General features: G+C 45.0%; 1 protein-coding gene across 1 annotated transcript; it reads right to left on the reverse strand.

Moving 5' to 3' along the window:
• Positions 1 to 7,576: 7,576 nt before the first annotated feature.
• Positions 7,577 to 12,270, reverse strand: LOC105947707 (oocyte zinc finger protein XlCOF6-like). Its single transcript, XM_031904355.1, has 3 exons — positions 12,192 to 12,270; positions 11,580 to 11,690; positions 7,577 to 10,360 (listed from the first exon to the last, which is right to left on the reverse strand). The coding sequence occupies exons 1-3, from the start codon at positions 12,238 to 12,240 to the stop codon at positions 8,034 to 8,036; spliced, it is 2,487 nt and encodes an 828-aa protein (XP_031760215.1). The 5' UTR covers positions 12,241 to 12,270; the 3' UTR covers positions 7,577 to 8,033.
• Between the last annotated feature and the right edge of the window lie 1,589 nt (positions 12,271 to 13,859).

Consider the following 13,859-nt stretch of genomic DNA (forward strand, 5'->3'; position numbering starts at 1 on the left):
CATTTTACCAGTCTGCTTAGCACAAAATTTTTATAAATTATTATTTTTGTTTATGGCTGCCTCTAAAAAAGCATTATTTTATTATTGGGTAAAAGAGGAAACCCCTCCTATAACAGAAATGATTTCTTATCTTAATCAGCTGAGCCGGCGCGGGGCCATCAGAGCAAAAGGGAAAATTGTATCATACTTACCGTGATTTTCCTTTCCTGGGAGTACTCCATATCAGCACTATCTGGGATATCCCCGCCCCCATGCCCCATCAGAAGGATCCTCCCCAAAGCTTTAAAAGCCACCCCCACCCCCTCTATGGCGTCTTTGTTACGAGCTTTAAGACTACCATTGCATAAGGGATGGGAACATGCTGATATGGAGTACTCCCAGGAAAGGAAAATCACGGTAAGTATGATACAATTTTCCCTTTTCCCTGGTCGTACTCCATATCAGCACTATCTGGGACATAGCAAGCTAATACCCAGTTGGGAGGGAAACTAGGCTCTGGCAGACTTCTGGATGGTACTGCAATAACTTTGCTGAACGTCATAGTAACCTATCCATTGTCATGCTAACAACTTCAGGAAAAGAACCTAGCAATGTATTGAAGACTTCTAATAGGATTGGCTGATCTCAAACCAAACCAGGAGAAAGAATGAACAGTGATACTAAGGAAAGAAGATCCTGCTAGGACCCAGACCTACACAGAGAAACACACACAGTGAGTGTGACCCCAAACTGACCATCTCATCGCCACTTGGTTAGAGGTGGACAGTGCCTGACACACCATAAGAACAAACTCCCAGAATTTCACAAAACTATTTAGAGACATACCATTTGACAGCTGTGAAATTCACCGCAAGTGGAAAATACCTGCTAAACCATAGCAGAGAATCCGGTCTCTATACATATCAGTATCTGGAACTAATGCAACATGAACATTACAAGGTAGAAGATATGCATCATGAAGGAAGTACTATAGGCAGAAACCATGTGAGCCCTGTCAGACCTTTATGAGTCCTATATGTGCTTATGCTGACCTCTTGACCGTTAGTAGCATTCTATCCCATAACAATCTTTAAAGGTTGCTCTCATGCCGAGGTCACATACTAGAATGATAACCCTCCACAAGAGTAACCTAATTCCAGGAATCTCAGGTACTGCAATGACAAAACAGTCCCTAATTTTTGGGCTATATGCTGTCCCTTTATGGGGACTAGCATAAAATGAGACAAGCAGGGCAACCCATGACAGAAGACATGAACGGCAATGCCACTACATATGATATACCCTGGACGGGAAGGCATACTCATAGCCACCATGCCGCTAAACTAATATATAGCATAGGAACAGGAAGACAATCCCAGCCAATGTAGACAACTGGGTAGGAATAAGGAATGTCTTTCAAGTATGAGTTAAGGTTAGAGCTTCTAGACCTAACCAGTGTGTATGCCCTGTATCCGGACTAATTTGATGGAAGTCAAAAACACCCTGTTTCAAGCTTCCCAGCTGGAGGCACCCTCACCAAAGGGAGAATACCTCAGGGCAAGTAATTAACTGTTGCGCAGGCAATACTATGGGCCAGATAACTGGGCCCTAGGCAGGGAGATGTAGGTAGAACTTACCTCTATAGACTATGATGGCACAGTCCATAAATTGGAAAGCATAGGTCATCCCAAGCAGTGCGAATGTGACACATCCCTTGAGAGACCAGGTCATTCCCTGCCATATGCCCTGCAATCAGAACAGTGTATAACAGAAAACCCAAAGAGCAAACACGTGTCCTCTTGGGGGAACCAGGTATGGAATGGCAGCTACCCCAAAACATTTACTTACAGCATGTAATTGGAAGCCAGGTGAACCTTTATATATTCTCAAGCCCTGTAGAATGTATACAATATGCCTAAACAGCTGTAATCCCACAGCCAATTCAATGCAAGGGTTAGACCCTCCGAACCCAACAGAAGTGACAATGATAGCTTAGCAAGGTAATGCATAGTCTATTTAACGGCTGCTTGCTGGGCAAAAAACACCTAACCCCTGTCAACAAAAAACAGCTTCGAAAACAAGCGTTTAGCTGTGAAGCTATTCAAGGCAGAGAAGATACCCAGCAACATAATTAAGATGTAATGTACATGCCATCTTATTACCCTGCTTGAGCTACTGCAATCCCGCAGATGCCATGAGATTGGCTGCAACCTGCCAGCCTTTAGCTCCCAAGAGGCAATACCAACAAGTGTACTGGCACCTTTCAAAAAAGGCTAGTGTTATACACTAGCAATGTGGAGATTCATGAACACACTGATGGGTTTGCTTCAAACCGGTCATGGAGCCAGCCCCTATTTAACTATTTAATGTTTTTGGACTGACTTACCATGTAGATCAAACTCATGAGAGAGCCCTGTAGAACATGCAAGTCAGATGCTGTTCACCAAGTGTATATACTAAAGTGATGCCTCCCTGCTGCACAAAGGAATGCATGTTGCTGGGCTCTAGAATAACTGCAAACTCAGAGGAATGTTTGTTTTGCAGCATATTATGGATCATGGTTTTATGCCAGGCTCAATAATTACTACAGGCCCAATGGCCCCACAGTTGAACTACAGCATGTGAGCATAACCCTTTTGGTTCAGATGTAGTTATAACCGTAATGCATTCCGCTTGCATACCCACAGGGCCCAATGAAACCTGCAGCTTGGCCCATACATACTACCTGGTCTTAGAAGTACTGCAAAAAAGGCCTACAAAACCCAGAACTGGCAACAGCTTATGAAGCTTATCAATAATAGGACACAGTGAACCATGAATTGTGCTGCAGCTTTAGGCATGCTAATAGCACAGATAAAAGAAATGCTGGAGATAGTACTCTGTTTGGGCTGCAGATTCATAAACATGCACATTGCCCAGTACAGCAAACATTCAATCAGCTAAAGCTGTAGGTATGCTTACTGCCCAAACTGGTGCCAGACTCTGGTTGCTGCAGAAACTAATGAATATTATTTTGTACCCCGGCATTTGCAGTTTAAGCATGCATAATACAGGAACCATGAATTGTGCTGCAGCTTTAGGCATGCTAATAGCACATATTTGGAGATGCTAGAGATGCACTCTGTTTGGGCTGCAGATTCATGAACATGCACATTGCCCAGTACAGCAAACATTCAGTCAGCTAAAGCTTTAGGTATGCTTACTGCCCAAATTGTTACCAGCCAATGGTTGCTCAAGAACTAATGAATATTATCTGGTACCCAGACATTTGCAGTTTAAGCATGCATAATACAGGGTTCTAAACCTTAGAAAAGTGAAAAAAAAAAAAAAAATCTGCTGGTGATTATTGTACAGAGAAACATACAGCATAAGTATAGGAACACTTAATGGCAATGTGCCCATGCATAGCCTGAAAGAAAACTACATGGCAATACACTATTAACACATATGCAGATAATGCTAATCACAAATCAATAATTGTGTTAGTTTACTGGTAGCAACACAAGCCTGGCCTGGGGACCCCAAAGCACGGCCAATAATTGCTGCTAGCTGACAAGGTAGGATTACAGCCCTCTGCAGTGTGCTACAAAACACCTTTAAGTGATCAGAATAAAGGGCTCTCGATTTCTATAATACTATAGCTCTCTAAGCCAATAGTTATGGCCTACCTTAGGCATCAAAAACTGGAAAGAGGTTCCTAAAGGAGGACTGATTATAGGAAACCAGCAAACAAAATCAGTATACAGAACCTTACCTTCCCAGGCCATGGTGCTATACTCTGGGAACTCAGGATTGGAATGAGAGCCACAACACCTTTGGCTAATTACATAATTACCTTCAGCAGAGGTACTCTGGTTACACCCCTATTAGCCAGTAGGGTTATACTACAGACCCTTATACAGAGTTTTAAACATAATTAGCCAGGCTACTACTAGCGAGGCACCTGAACAACTTCAGCCCTAATGCAGCAATACAATCTGGCTACAATCGTGATGGCAAAGTACTGGATCCATGTGCATACACATAATTATACCCAGCTAATGCAGATACAGATCTCAGAGGTACTTCAACTCTATAATGCCCTGACTACTATTTCACTTACTATGGAAGGTGTTTATATTAGTGCATTACCTGGTGTAGTAGCAGTAGCCATAACACAGAACTGGTGCAACTCTCTGGGAAGCTCAGCTGGAGTGTAGCTGATCACGTAATCACATTCACCTGAGGCTACTCAGGAATGCATCTAATTAGCCAGTTCTTAGTAACTACACTACAGTGCCCTAGCAACCATAACACAATGCGGGCAGCTGAAAGGAGTTGACGCATTACCCCATGTATCAGCAAGTAGCCATGACACAGGACTGCTGCAATCTCTGGAAAGCTCAGGTAGAGTGTAGCTTAGCACATAATCACATTCACCTGAGGCTACTCAGGAATGCATTTCATTAGGCAGTTCCCAAGGTTACTACATGGCTCTGCCCTAGCAACTGTAACACAATCCAGAGCAACTGAAAGGTTCAATGAATCACCCAATCTGTCTGCAAGTAACCATAATATTTGACTGGTTACATTCAGCTAAAGCTATCCAGGTATGTAGCAACTAGCAGGCAAACTAACCCATTTGTAGTACATAATGCAGCCCAATGTTTAAAGACAGTGGGGTGTCAGGCCCTTTTTTTTTTTTTTTTTTTTTAAACACCTCTTAATACAAAACCTTAGGAAAGACTTTGTGAGGGAGGCAGTAGGCTTTGAACTCTGGCTCTATTAAAAAAAAAAAAATCTCTCCACACAGTAGAACAAAAAGGAATATGGAGATCGCCAGACTCAGGCCACTAACTAAATGTTGAGGACTGCTAACTTCCACCTCCCTCGCCCATCCGCAAAAATATTAAGTGTGTCGGGCCACACACCATTGCCACCAGACACTCACGGCCTGGGAGGGCATACGGATGGGGGGACTAGCACTTGCCATTGGATGCCATTATGACAAACCAGAAAGGCACATGGGATCAAATATACCAAACAGCATTGTCCTACCTTATCAAGCAGAACAGAGCCGAAGATCCCAGGATATGAGGTAATGTGCAGGGGAAAAGATCTCATGGACCAAAAAACCCCAGTCCCTAGGTGCCATTTCCGGTCACCTAATGCTTTCCCAAGGCTAAAAAGCAAAAATGTTGCTTCCAATGGAGCAAGGAAAGCAGAAGGAAAAAAAGACGCCATAGAGGGGGTGGGGGTGGCTTTTAAAGCTTTGGGGAGGATCCTTCTGATGGGGCATGGGGGCGGGGATATCCCAGATAGTGCTGATATGGAGTACGACCAGGGAAAAACAAGTGCACCTAAATCCAGGATTCCTTTTAAAAATACCTGGTCATTTTTCTTTAATGCTATAGATATAAGTAATAAGGATCAGATTTATAAAATGCTGCATATATAGATTTATTTCACTAATTCACGAAGATATTAGCAAAACTATCCTTGATTTTGCTCTCTAGGAAACTTTTTTTTCCTTTTCTTTTTATAGTTTATCCACTGGGCAAAGTTAATTAATTTGTTTTTGTTTTGTTTTTCTCTATTTATATAACTTATTTTGTTTCTCTGTAAGTATTCTATTTTCTTCATTTCTTATCTTTTTGAAAGACAAACTGTCGAATGTGACTATTGTTGTACAACCTATGTTTAAATAATTTGTCATTATTCATCTTACATGTTTATTGCAAAACTTCAATAAAATGTTTTAAAAAGTAAAAGTGAAACAGTGTAACACAAGGCAGCAGCCTGACAGACCTGACTCGCTGGGGGAGACTGACCCCTGAAACAGTGTAACACAAGGCAGCAGCCTGACAGACCTGACTCGCTGGGGGAGACTGACCCCTGAAAAACTGTAACACAAGGCAGCAGCCTGACAGACCTGACTCGCTGGGGGAGACTGACCCCTGAAACAGTGTAACACAAGGCAGCAGCCTGACAGACCTGACTCGCTGGGGGAGACTGACCCCTGAAACAGTGTAACACAAGGCAGCAGCCTGACAGACCTGACTCGCTGGGGGAGACTGACTCCTGAAACACTGTAACACAAGGCAGCAGCCTGACAGACCTGACTCGCTGGGGGAGACTGACCCCTGAAACACTGTAACACAAGGCAGCAGCCTGACAGACCTGACTCGCTGGGGGAGACTGACTCCTGAAACACTGTAACACAAGGCAGCAGCCTGACAGACCTGACTCACTGGGGGAGACTGACCCCTGAAACACTGTAACACAAGGCAGCAGCCTGACAGACCTGACTCGCTGGGGGAGACTGACCCCTGAAACAGTGTAACACAAGGCAGCAGCCTGACAGACCTGACTCGCTGGGGGAGACTGACTCCTGAAACACTGTAACACAAGGCAGCAGCCTGACAGACCTGACTCGCTGGGGGAGACTGACCCCTGAAACAGTGTAACACAAGGCAGCAGCCTGACAGACCTGACTCGCTGGGGGAGACTGACTCCTGAAACACTGTAACACAAGGCAGCAGCCTGACAGACCTGACTCACTGGGGGAGACTGACCCCTGAAACACTGTAACACAAGGCAGCAGCCTGACAGACCTGACTCGCTGGGGGAGACTGACCCCTGAAACACTGTAACACAAGGCAGCAGCCTGACAGACCTGACTCGCTGGGGGAGACTGACCCCTGAAACAGTGTAACACAAGGCAGCAGCCTGACAGACCTGACTCGCTGGGGGAGACTGACCCCTGAAACAGTGTAACACAAGGCAGCAGCCTGACTACACCCCAGCTGTACAAGATACTGTCTAAGGTTCTTGGCCTTTTGGTTTGGAGCCTATAACTCTATCTAGATCAGTTCTATCTTTAAAGGAGACATTTTATATAAAGTTCATATTCAGTTATAATATTCATCCTCCCTCAAAATGTGAAATGATGCAGAAAAAAGACATTTTGGAAGCATTTTACCTCCTAAAACTGCCATTACATGAGAGCTGCAGAGACAACCTCCCAAGTCAGTAGCCAGAGTGAAATGGAAGGTGGGCGTGTCCCTTCAGTCTCCCACAGGAAGTGGTCACAGCACTGATTGACAGGCTTAACTCAACAGCTCCCAGTTTCCTCCCTCTGTGTCTCTCTGCTCCCTGGCTGCACAGTTTTGTTTGTGCTGCTGCCAGATTAATAATCTAGTTATTGACCAATAAGCTAAGTTGTAGTGCAATGGTATGTTCCAAAGCAAATGTGCCTGATTCACAAATAAACATGCCAACTCACTGATGGAAAGGTTTTAAAATAAAAGCACTTTTTTTGTGTTTTTTTATGTTTTACATTATTTTGTATTGTTTAGTGCATTGTAAAAAATGATGGTATATGTCCTCTTTAAAACATGTCCGTGTTTATTTAAAGGAGAAGGAAAGGTTAAAAACTCAGTAAGGTCTATGTAAATACAGCCATAAGCACTCATAGAAATGCTGAGTCCTCTACCAAAAGAAACACAGGATTTCTTGTCTCCTTTTTTGTAAACTTGTTCTTAGGGTATGTGGCTTCCACTCTCAGAAAAATCCATCTTTCCCACGGCCAGAGTTGGCTCAGCCCTCTCCTCCCCCCTCCCATGAGAATTCACTCCCCCTCCCATCAGAATGTGTGATCTGAGCACACTCCTGGCTGAATCAATTCCAATTCCTCATCCTTGTCACATAAACACAGAAATTGAAATATATCCGGTCTTTAACCCTTCCATATCTTTATTTACATATGCAAATTAGAAATTGGACTTGGTTCGGTATTCCGTCGAATCCAGAAATAGTGGATTTGGTGCATCCCTAGTTTTAATCTTTTGTGTAGTTTTGTAGCACTATAGAGGGGGGGTCTGTCGCCTCTATAAAGGGACCCACAGAAGGATCACAGGTGGCCAGTGACACATGCAGAATCATGGGGGACCCATATTTCAGGTCACCAGTGGGGGTCCAGGAAAAATTTGTGTGATCAGTTAGGCCAAAGCTTGTGAGATGTTTTGTGGAAACTGGCATCATTCTCTGGTCAAAATGTTTTGGAACAAACTGTCTTAAAGTTTCTCTCCTGTGTGAGAATTCATATGAATATTTAGGTTCCTCTTGTGCCTGTAGCTTTTCCCACACTCAGTACAGACAAACGGCTTCTCACCGGTGTGAATCAGCTGGTGCTGCTGGAGTCTGTGCTTGGCCGGGAACTGTTTCCCACACTCGGTACAGACAAAAGCTTTAATCCCAGTGTGAATCCGCTGGTGAGCTGTAAGGTGCCATCTATAACAGAAGCTTTTCCCACATTCTGTACACTCAAATGGTTTCTCCCCTGTATGAATCTTTTGATGGTTATTGAGCTTTGAACGAGATGCAAAATGTTTCCCACACTCTGTACACTCAAATGGTTTCTCCCCTGTATGAATCTTTTGATGGTTATTGAGCTTTGAACGAGATGCAAAATGTTTCCCACACTCTGTACACTCAAATGGTTTCTCCCCAGTATGGATAGATTGGTGGCATTTCAGTTCATTCTTTCCTCCAAAACATTTCCCGCACTCTGTACAGGTGTATGGCTTTATCCCAGTGTGAGTGTCACTGTGTTTGTGTAAGCTTCCCTTTGTGGTAAAACTTTTCCCACACTCGGCACAGGTATAAGGTTTTTCTCCTATATGTCGCTGCTGATGAACCTTAAGATTTCCCTTCATTAAGAAGGATTTGCCACACTCATTACACTGATAGGGCTTCAGGCCAGTGTGAGTCTGTTTGTGGGATTGAAGCCAACTTATTGATTGGAAGGTTTTATTGCACTCTGTACAGGCAAAGGGTTTCTCTCCTGTGTGAACTCGTAGATGAGCATTTAGGCTCCTCTTCTGCCTGTAGCTTTTCCCACACTCATTGCAGACAAATGGTTTCTCTCCAGTGTGCATCAGCTGGTGATGGCGGAGGCTGTGTTTGTGAGTGAACTGTTTCCCACACTCTGCACAGACGAAAGCCTTAATCCCAGTGTGAGTCTTCTTATGAGATTCTAGATGGCTCCTCATACGGAAACATTTCCCACACTCAGTGCATTTATATGGTTTCTCTCCTGTATGAAGCTGTTGGTGTGATCTAAGGTTTACTAACCTTGCAAAGCTTGAATTACACTCTCTACAGACAAATGGTTTCTCCCCAGTGTGTACGAGGCGGTGCCTTTGCAGTTCAATCTTTGTTGCAAAACAGTTTCCACACTCTGTACAGGAATAGGGCTTATTCCCAGTGTGAAGATGACAATGTCGATAAAAATTTCCCCTGTTAGCAAAACTTTTCCCACATTCAGTACAGGTATATGGCTTTAATCCAGTGTGAGTCAGAAGGTGGCTTGTAAGAAACTCCTTTAGTCGGAAACATTTCCCACATTCTGGACAGGCAAATGGTTTCTCTCCTGTGTGAATCAGGAAGTGCTCAAGCAGAGGCTGTTTTGTTATAAATCCTTTCCCACACTCAGTGCAGGTAAATGGTTTCTTTCTAGAATGAATAACTGAATGTGTATTAAGATTCGCCTTGTGGGAAAAGCCTTTACCACATTGGGTACAAACATAAGGTTTCTCCCCGGTGTGTGTGCGTTCATGTTTCTGCAACTCAGACTTGTATTTGAATGATTTCCCACACTCAGTGCAGGTAAGTGGTTTCCCTTTAGCACTCGCCCCTTGGTGCCTCTGAAAGTTGCCCTTACCTGATGGGATTTTATTGCCCCCAGTGCTGTGGGGGAAGGGCCCCTTTCCCATATGAGCCCGGCGGTGCTCTCGGAGGATGGTTCTCTGGGAGAAACATTTCCCACAATCAGTGCAAGAGAACGGTCTCTCTGTGTGAATGCGCTGATGGATGAGGAGGTTCCCATTGCTGCCGAACCTTCTCTTGCACTTAACACAGACAAACGGATTTATAACCCCAAATGGTTTAGGGAAAACAGTTTGCTTTGTGCTTTGGGCTAATGCCTTCCTTGTCTGATGTACAGTAGAATATTGGATTTTGCCTGAATTATTGTTTATCTTTTTCTGACTTCCATGTAGCTTTTCCTCAGCATCAGGCTGTGTGTGTTTTGTTAATTTGGGGGTTACAATCAGCTTCCCCCCAGTTACTGTGCAAAGTTGGGGCATTTGGTTCTGTTGGGCTTTTGGGGCAGAATTCATCTCCTGGGCGTGAGGTTTCTGAAGCACCGGAGGTTGGTTACTGTGGGCAGATCTGGCAACAAAGCCATTGCATGTAGGGAACTTCCTGTTTGTGTCACTTCCTGTCTGCTTCCTTGCACCAAGCCCTTCTCTCCTCTCCCTGTTCATCTCTGTGATTCCTGATCCATATGGAACCAGTCTGTATCCAGCAGCACTGAGTCTCCTCCTCTCCTCCTTGTTCTCTGTTCAAATAAAAACACAGAAATGTCCCATTCTTATTACTTCTCTAAAAGAACAGATCTATTTTCTTGCTGTAACCATAGTCCTGACATAACCTGTCACCCATAGTGCACCTCTGAATATACCATCACATGACAATGTTGCTTCCCCTTAAAGATCTATAGTCACCTTATTGTTTGTGTTTATTTCACTATACAGCAGCATAATGCCCTTGTTCATATTTCTTGGAGCAGAAGACATACAGTAAGATTAGACTGGATGAAGTTTTAATCCAATTCTATCAAATAGAGCTCTGTCACAGTGGCACAGATCCTATCTGATCCCCCCATTGTAAGCAGCAGTCCTGCCCTGCTTTATGGCTGAGATTCTAGCTATCTGTATAACAGAGCATTCTGTCACAGTGGCACAGATCCTATCTGATCCCCCCATTGTAAGCAGCAGTCCTGCCCTGCTTTATGGCTGAGATTCTAGCTATCTGTATAACAGAGCATTCTGTCACAGTGGCACAGATCCTATCTGATCCCCCCATTGTAAGCAGCAGTCCTGCCCTGCTTTATGGCTGAGATTCTAGCTATCTGTATAACAGAGCATTCTGTCACAGTGGCACAGATCCTATCTGATCCCCCCATTGTAAGGTGTGGGTCAGAGAGCTCTGCTGTTTCCAGAACAAGCCCAGGCCCTGCTAGAGCTGATTGGGATACCAGACAAAGTGAGGCCCAGGCTTTGGGGCCTAGCCTTCAGGCTGAACGTTCAAGTCCGAAGTCACTCTCCTCCTCTCTGGGAACCCAAGGATCAAGGAGAAGGAACAGCAGTGACAGTAATGAGAAAAAAAGTCTGGCTGAGATCAGAAAGCAAAAGCAGAGGAATGTGCAAGTGGCTCGGGCCCAGGAGGTTGGAAGCCGGCGTGGGGCTCCCAGTGAGAAAACTCCCCAGGAAGAAGGCAAGCTGAGCCCGGCATTACCCCCTGGGAAGCAAGGTAAGAAGCAAAAGCCTGAATGTGCCCCTGTGTGTGCGGCTACTGGGAACCAACAGCAGGAGTTTCTTTCTTTCTCAAGGCTCAATGACAGAAGGGTGCCCCCCTAAATAATTTGATCTAAACTGGCTGGCCCTGCAGGGAACTTTTTATCCAAAGCAAACTGATCTACTTACAAATTGTAGAAAATAAGTGCCCATGGGGCTGTTCCACTTACAGCAAAATAAAATGACTTAAAGTGCACTTACTCAGGTGAAGCCCAATCAGTATTTGTTGCTCTTTCCTTTTAAAATCTTCAGACATTGTCTTATATTTCCCAGAATGGAACTGTATCCTCTCCAACTGAACCACTGGGAAACCTGCAGAAACAAGAATAAATTGCTGTTAGACTTATTCCCATACTGAAGTTCATAATATCTCGGGTATTAGGTTATCCTATAGTTACTGTAATGAATAAATACACTAAATACAAAAATGCAAAGTAATCAGGCGCAGGTAGCAATGTATTCATCACTGGCACAACTAACTGGGGGTATCAAGTTAACATTAACCCTATCTGTAACAATGGCCCCTTTATTGGAGCTCCCTATAGATCCTCTCAGGTCCCTGTCTGGGTTTCACATGAGGGGTGGGCGTGTCCTAACGGTGGCCAGATATCGATCGTCCAGGTTAAAAGATAACAACCACCAGCACCCAGGGTTTGTTCTGCAAGCACCTGTGAGAGTTATAGTTCAGCTTGGTCACCCTTATCCTCCACTATGCCTGTGAGAGCCCAGCTGTGGGGGAGTCTCATGTAAACATTTCTAAAGGGCTGGCAGTTATTTTCTGTTAGAGATAACATTAACCCTTTCATTACTTACCCAGCAGCTGGGGATCCCGGGAGCCACGGCTGAGTCTGCATTTGTCCATATCAGCAGTAGAACAGCCGCCCCCGGCGTCTCTCTGGCAGAGGAAACAGAACAATCTACTCAGACAGTTTTGCAGTAAATTTGTAGAAACACATTTTTTACTTCCAAACACAATTTATCTTCTAATCAAGTAGAAGAGACACAAAATCAAAAGCCAGCAGCAGTCAGCTCCAGAAGCAGCATTTTATCTATGTCATTTATGGGGGGGAAGAAAGCAGCACAAATACCTTTAATGAATGACAGGTCTTACGCAGTGACTGTGGCCAGTGTTGCACAATTACAGCTGCACTGGGGGGGTCCTAATTGACCCCTTTAAAGGGGACCTGTCACCCAGACATACAAAGCTGTGTAGCCTCTTTTGCTACTGCTGAACGCATTTACCTGCGTGTGGCGCTACAGGATCCTTGTGCCTCCGCTTATATGGAGGAGCAGGTACACTGATAAATTCCTCTGAAACTTCTCTGATCCACAACACACACAGGGAAGGCTGATGGGTTTATTGGCAGGACACTGTACCTTTATACTTGCAGGGATAGATACAGCCTGCCAGCCAGGGGCAACTTCCCTCACATAACCCAGCCGGTACTTCCTGAACTGCTGAGGGGAATCCCCACTTATGGGGCAAGTACTTCAGAGTCTTGAGAAGAACTCCCTTTGGCTTTCCGTGCCCTGAGGAGAGCGCGCTTTGCCCTTCAGAGCCCTGACAGGGACCCCCTTTCCTTCTGCACCCTAAAATAACGCACTTCCTGCCACTGAGGGTTCCCAATTACTTCCTTATACAGAACCCTGTGTGCGCTCCCAGCCCCTTGTCTCTCTCACTTCCTTCCTGTCGGCTCACACAGGGGGGGGGGGCTCCTCCTGCACAGTAACAGCACAGAGGGGAGACAAGTGTACTCAGCTCCCCTACATTCTCCCCCTGCAAGTAATGCAATAACTTGAAGCATACAAAATCGGTGCAAACACCGGCAGCATATTTACCAGATTGGACACCGCCCCTACCCAGGCATGGTAAAGCCCAGCATGTGGTACATAAGAAGTCAGTACAGGTGGGGGCTGCCGAACTCGCGCACCCCGTCTCACCTCTCTCGGGGGGAGTCCCCTACCCAAATCCTCATTAAAAGAGTTTCCATCAGCAACAACCTCTGGTTTGTCTCAGACCTTGGTACAAACTCCGGGGATGCAGGATTCAAATTATCCCTCACAGGAATAGGCCGGTCCTCAGAGGGAAGAGAGTCACTTTGGGCTACATCATTTCCACCCCCATCAGGTTTAGGCATTTGAGCATCCATAGGGGTCTGTTGAACTTTAGGTGGGGTTTCCGTGGCGTTGGGGGAGTCAGAAGTACCCTCCATTTGACCCTCCTCAATGTCAATACCCGTAGAAACATCACTTGCTTGAGATACAGGGAGTAAGTGATTTCTATGCCAGGCTTTTACTCGACCCTCTGGTCCCTTTATCTTGTACCCCGGAATCCCAGGCAGCTTGCTCACCACATCGAATAGTTCATTTCTCCAGTGGTCAGCCAGCTTATGCTTCCCAGGCACCCCTAAATTCCTCAGTAACACTTTGTCACCTGGAAGTAACTCTCTGTACTTGACTTTAAGATCATACCTCCTTTTG

Source organism: Xenopus tropicalis, chromosome 6 (assembly GCF_000004195.4).
Source record: "Xenopus tropicalis strain Nigerian chromosome 6, UCB_Xtro_10.0, whole genome shotgun sequence".
NCBI classification, from domain to species: domain Eukaryota; kingdom Metazoa; phylum Chordata; class Amphibia; order Anura; family Pipidae; genus Xenopus; species Xenopus tropicalis.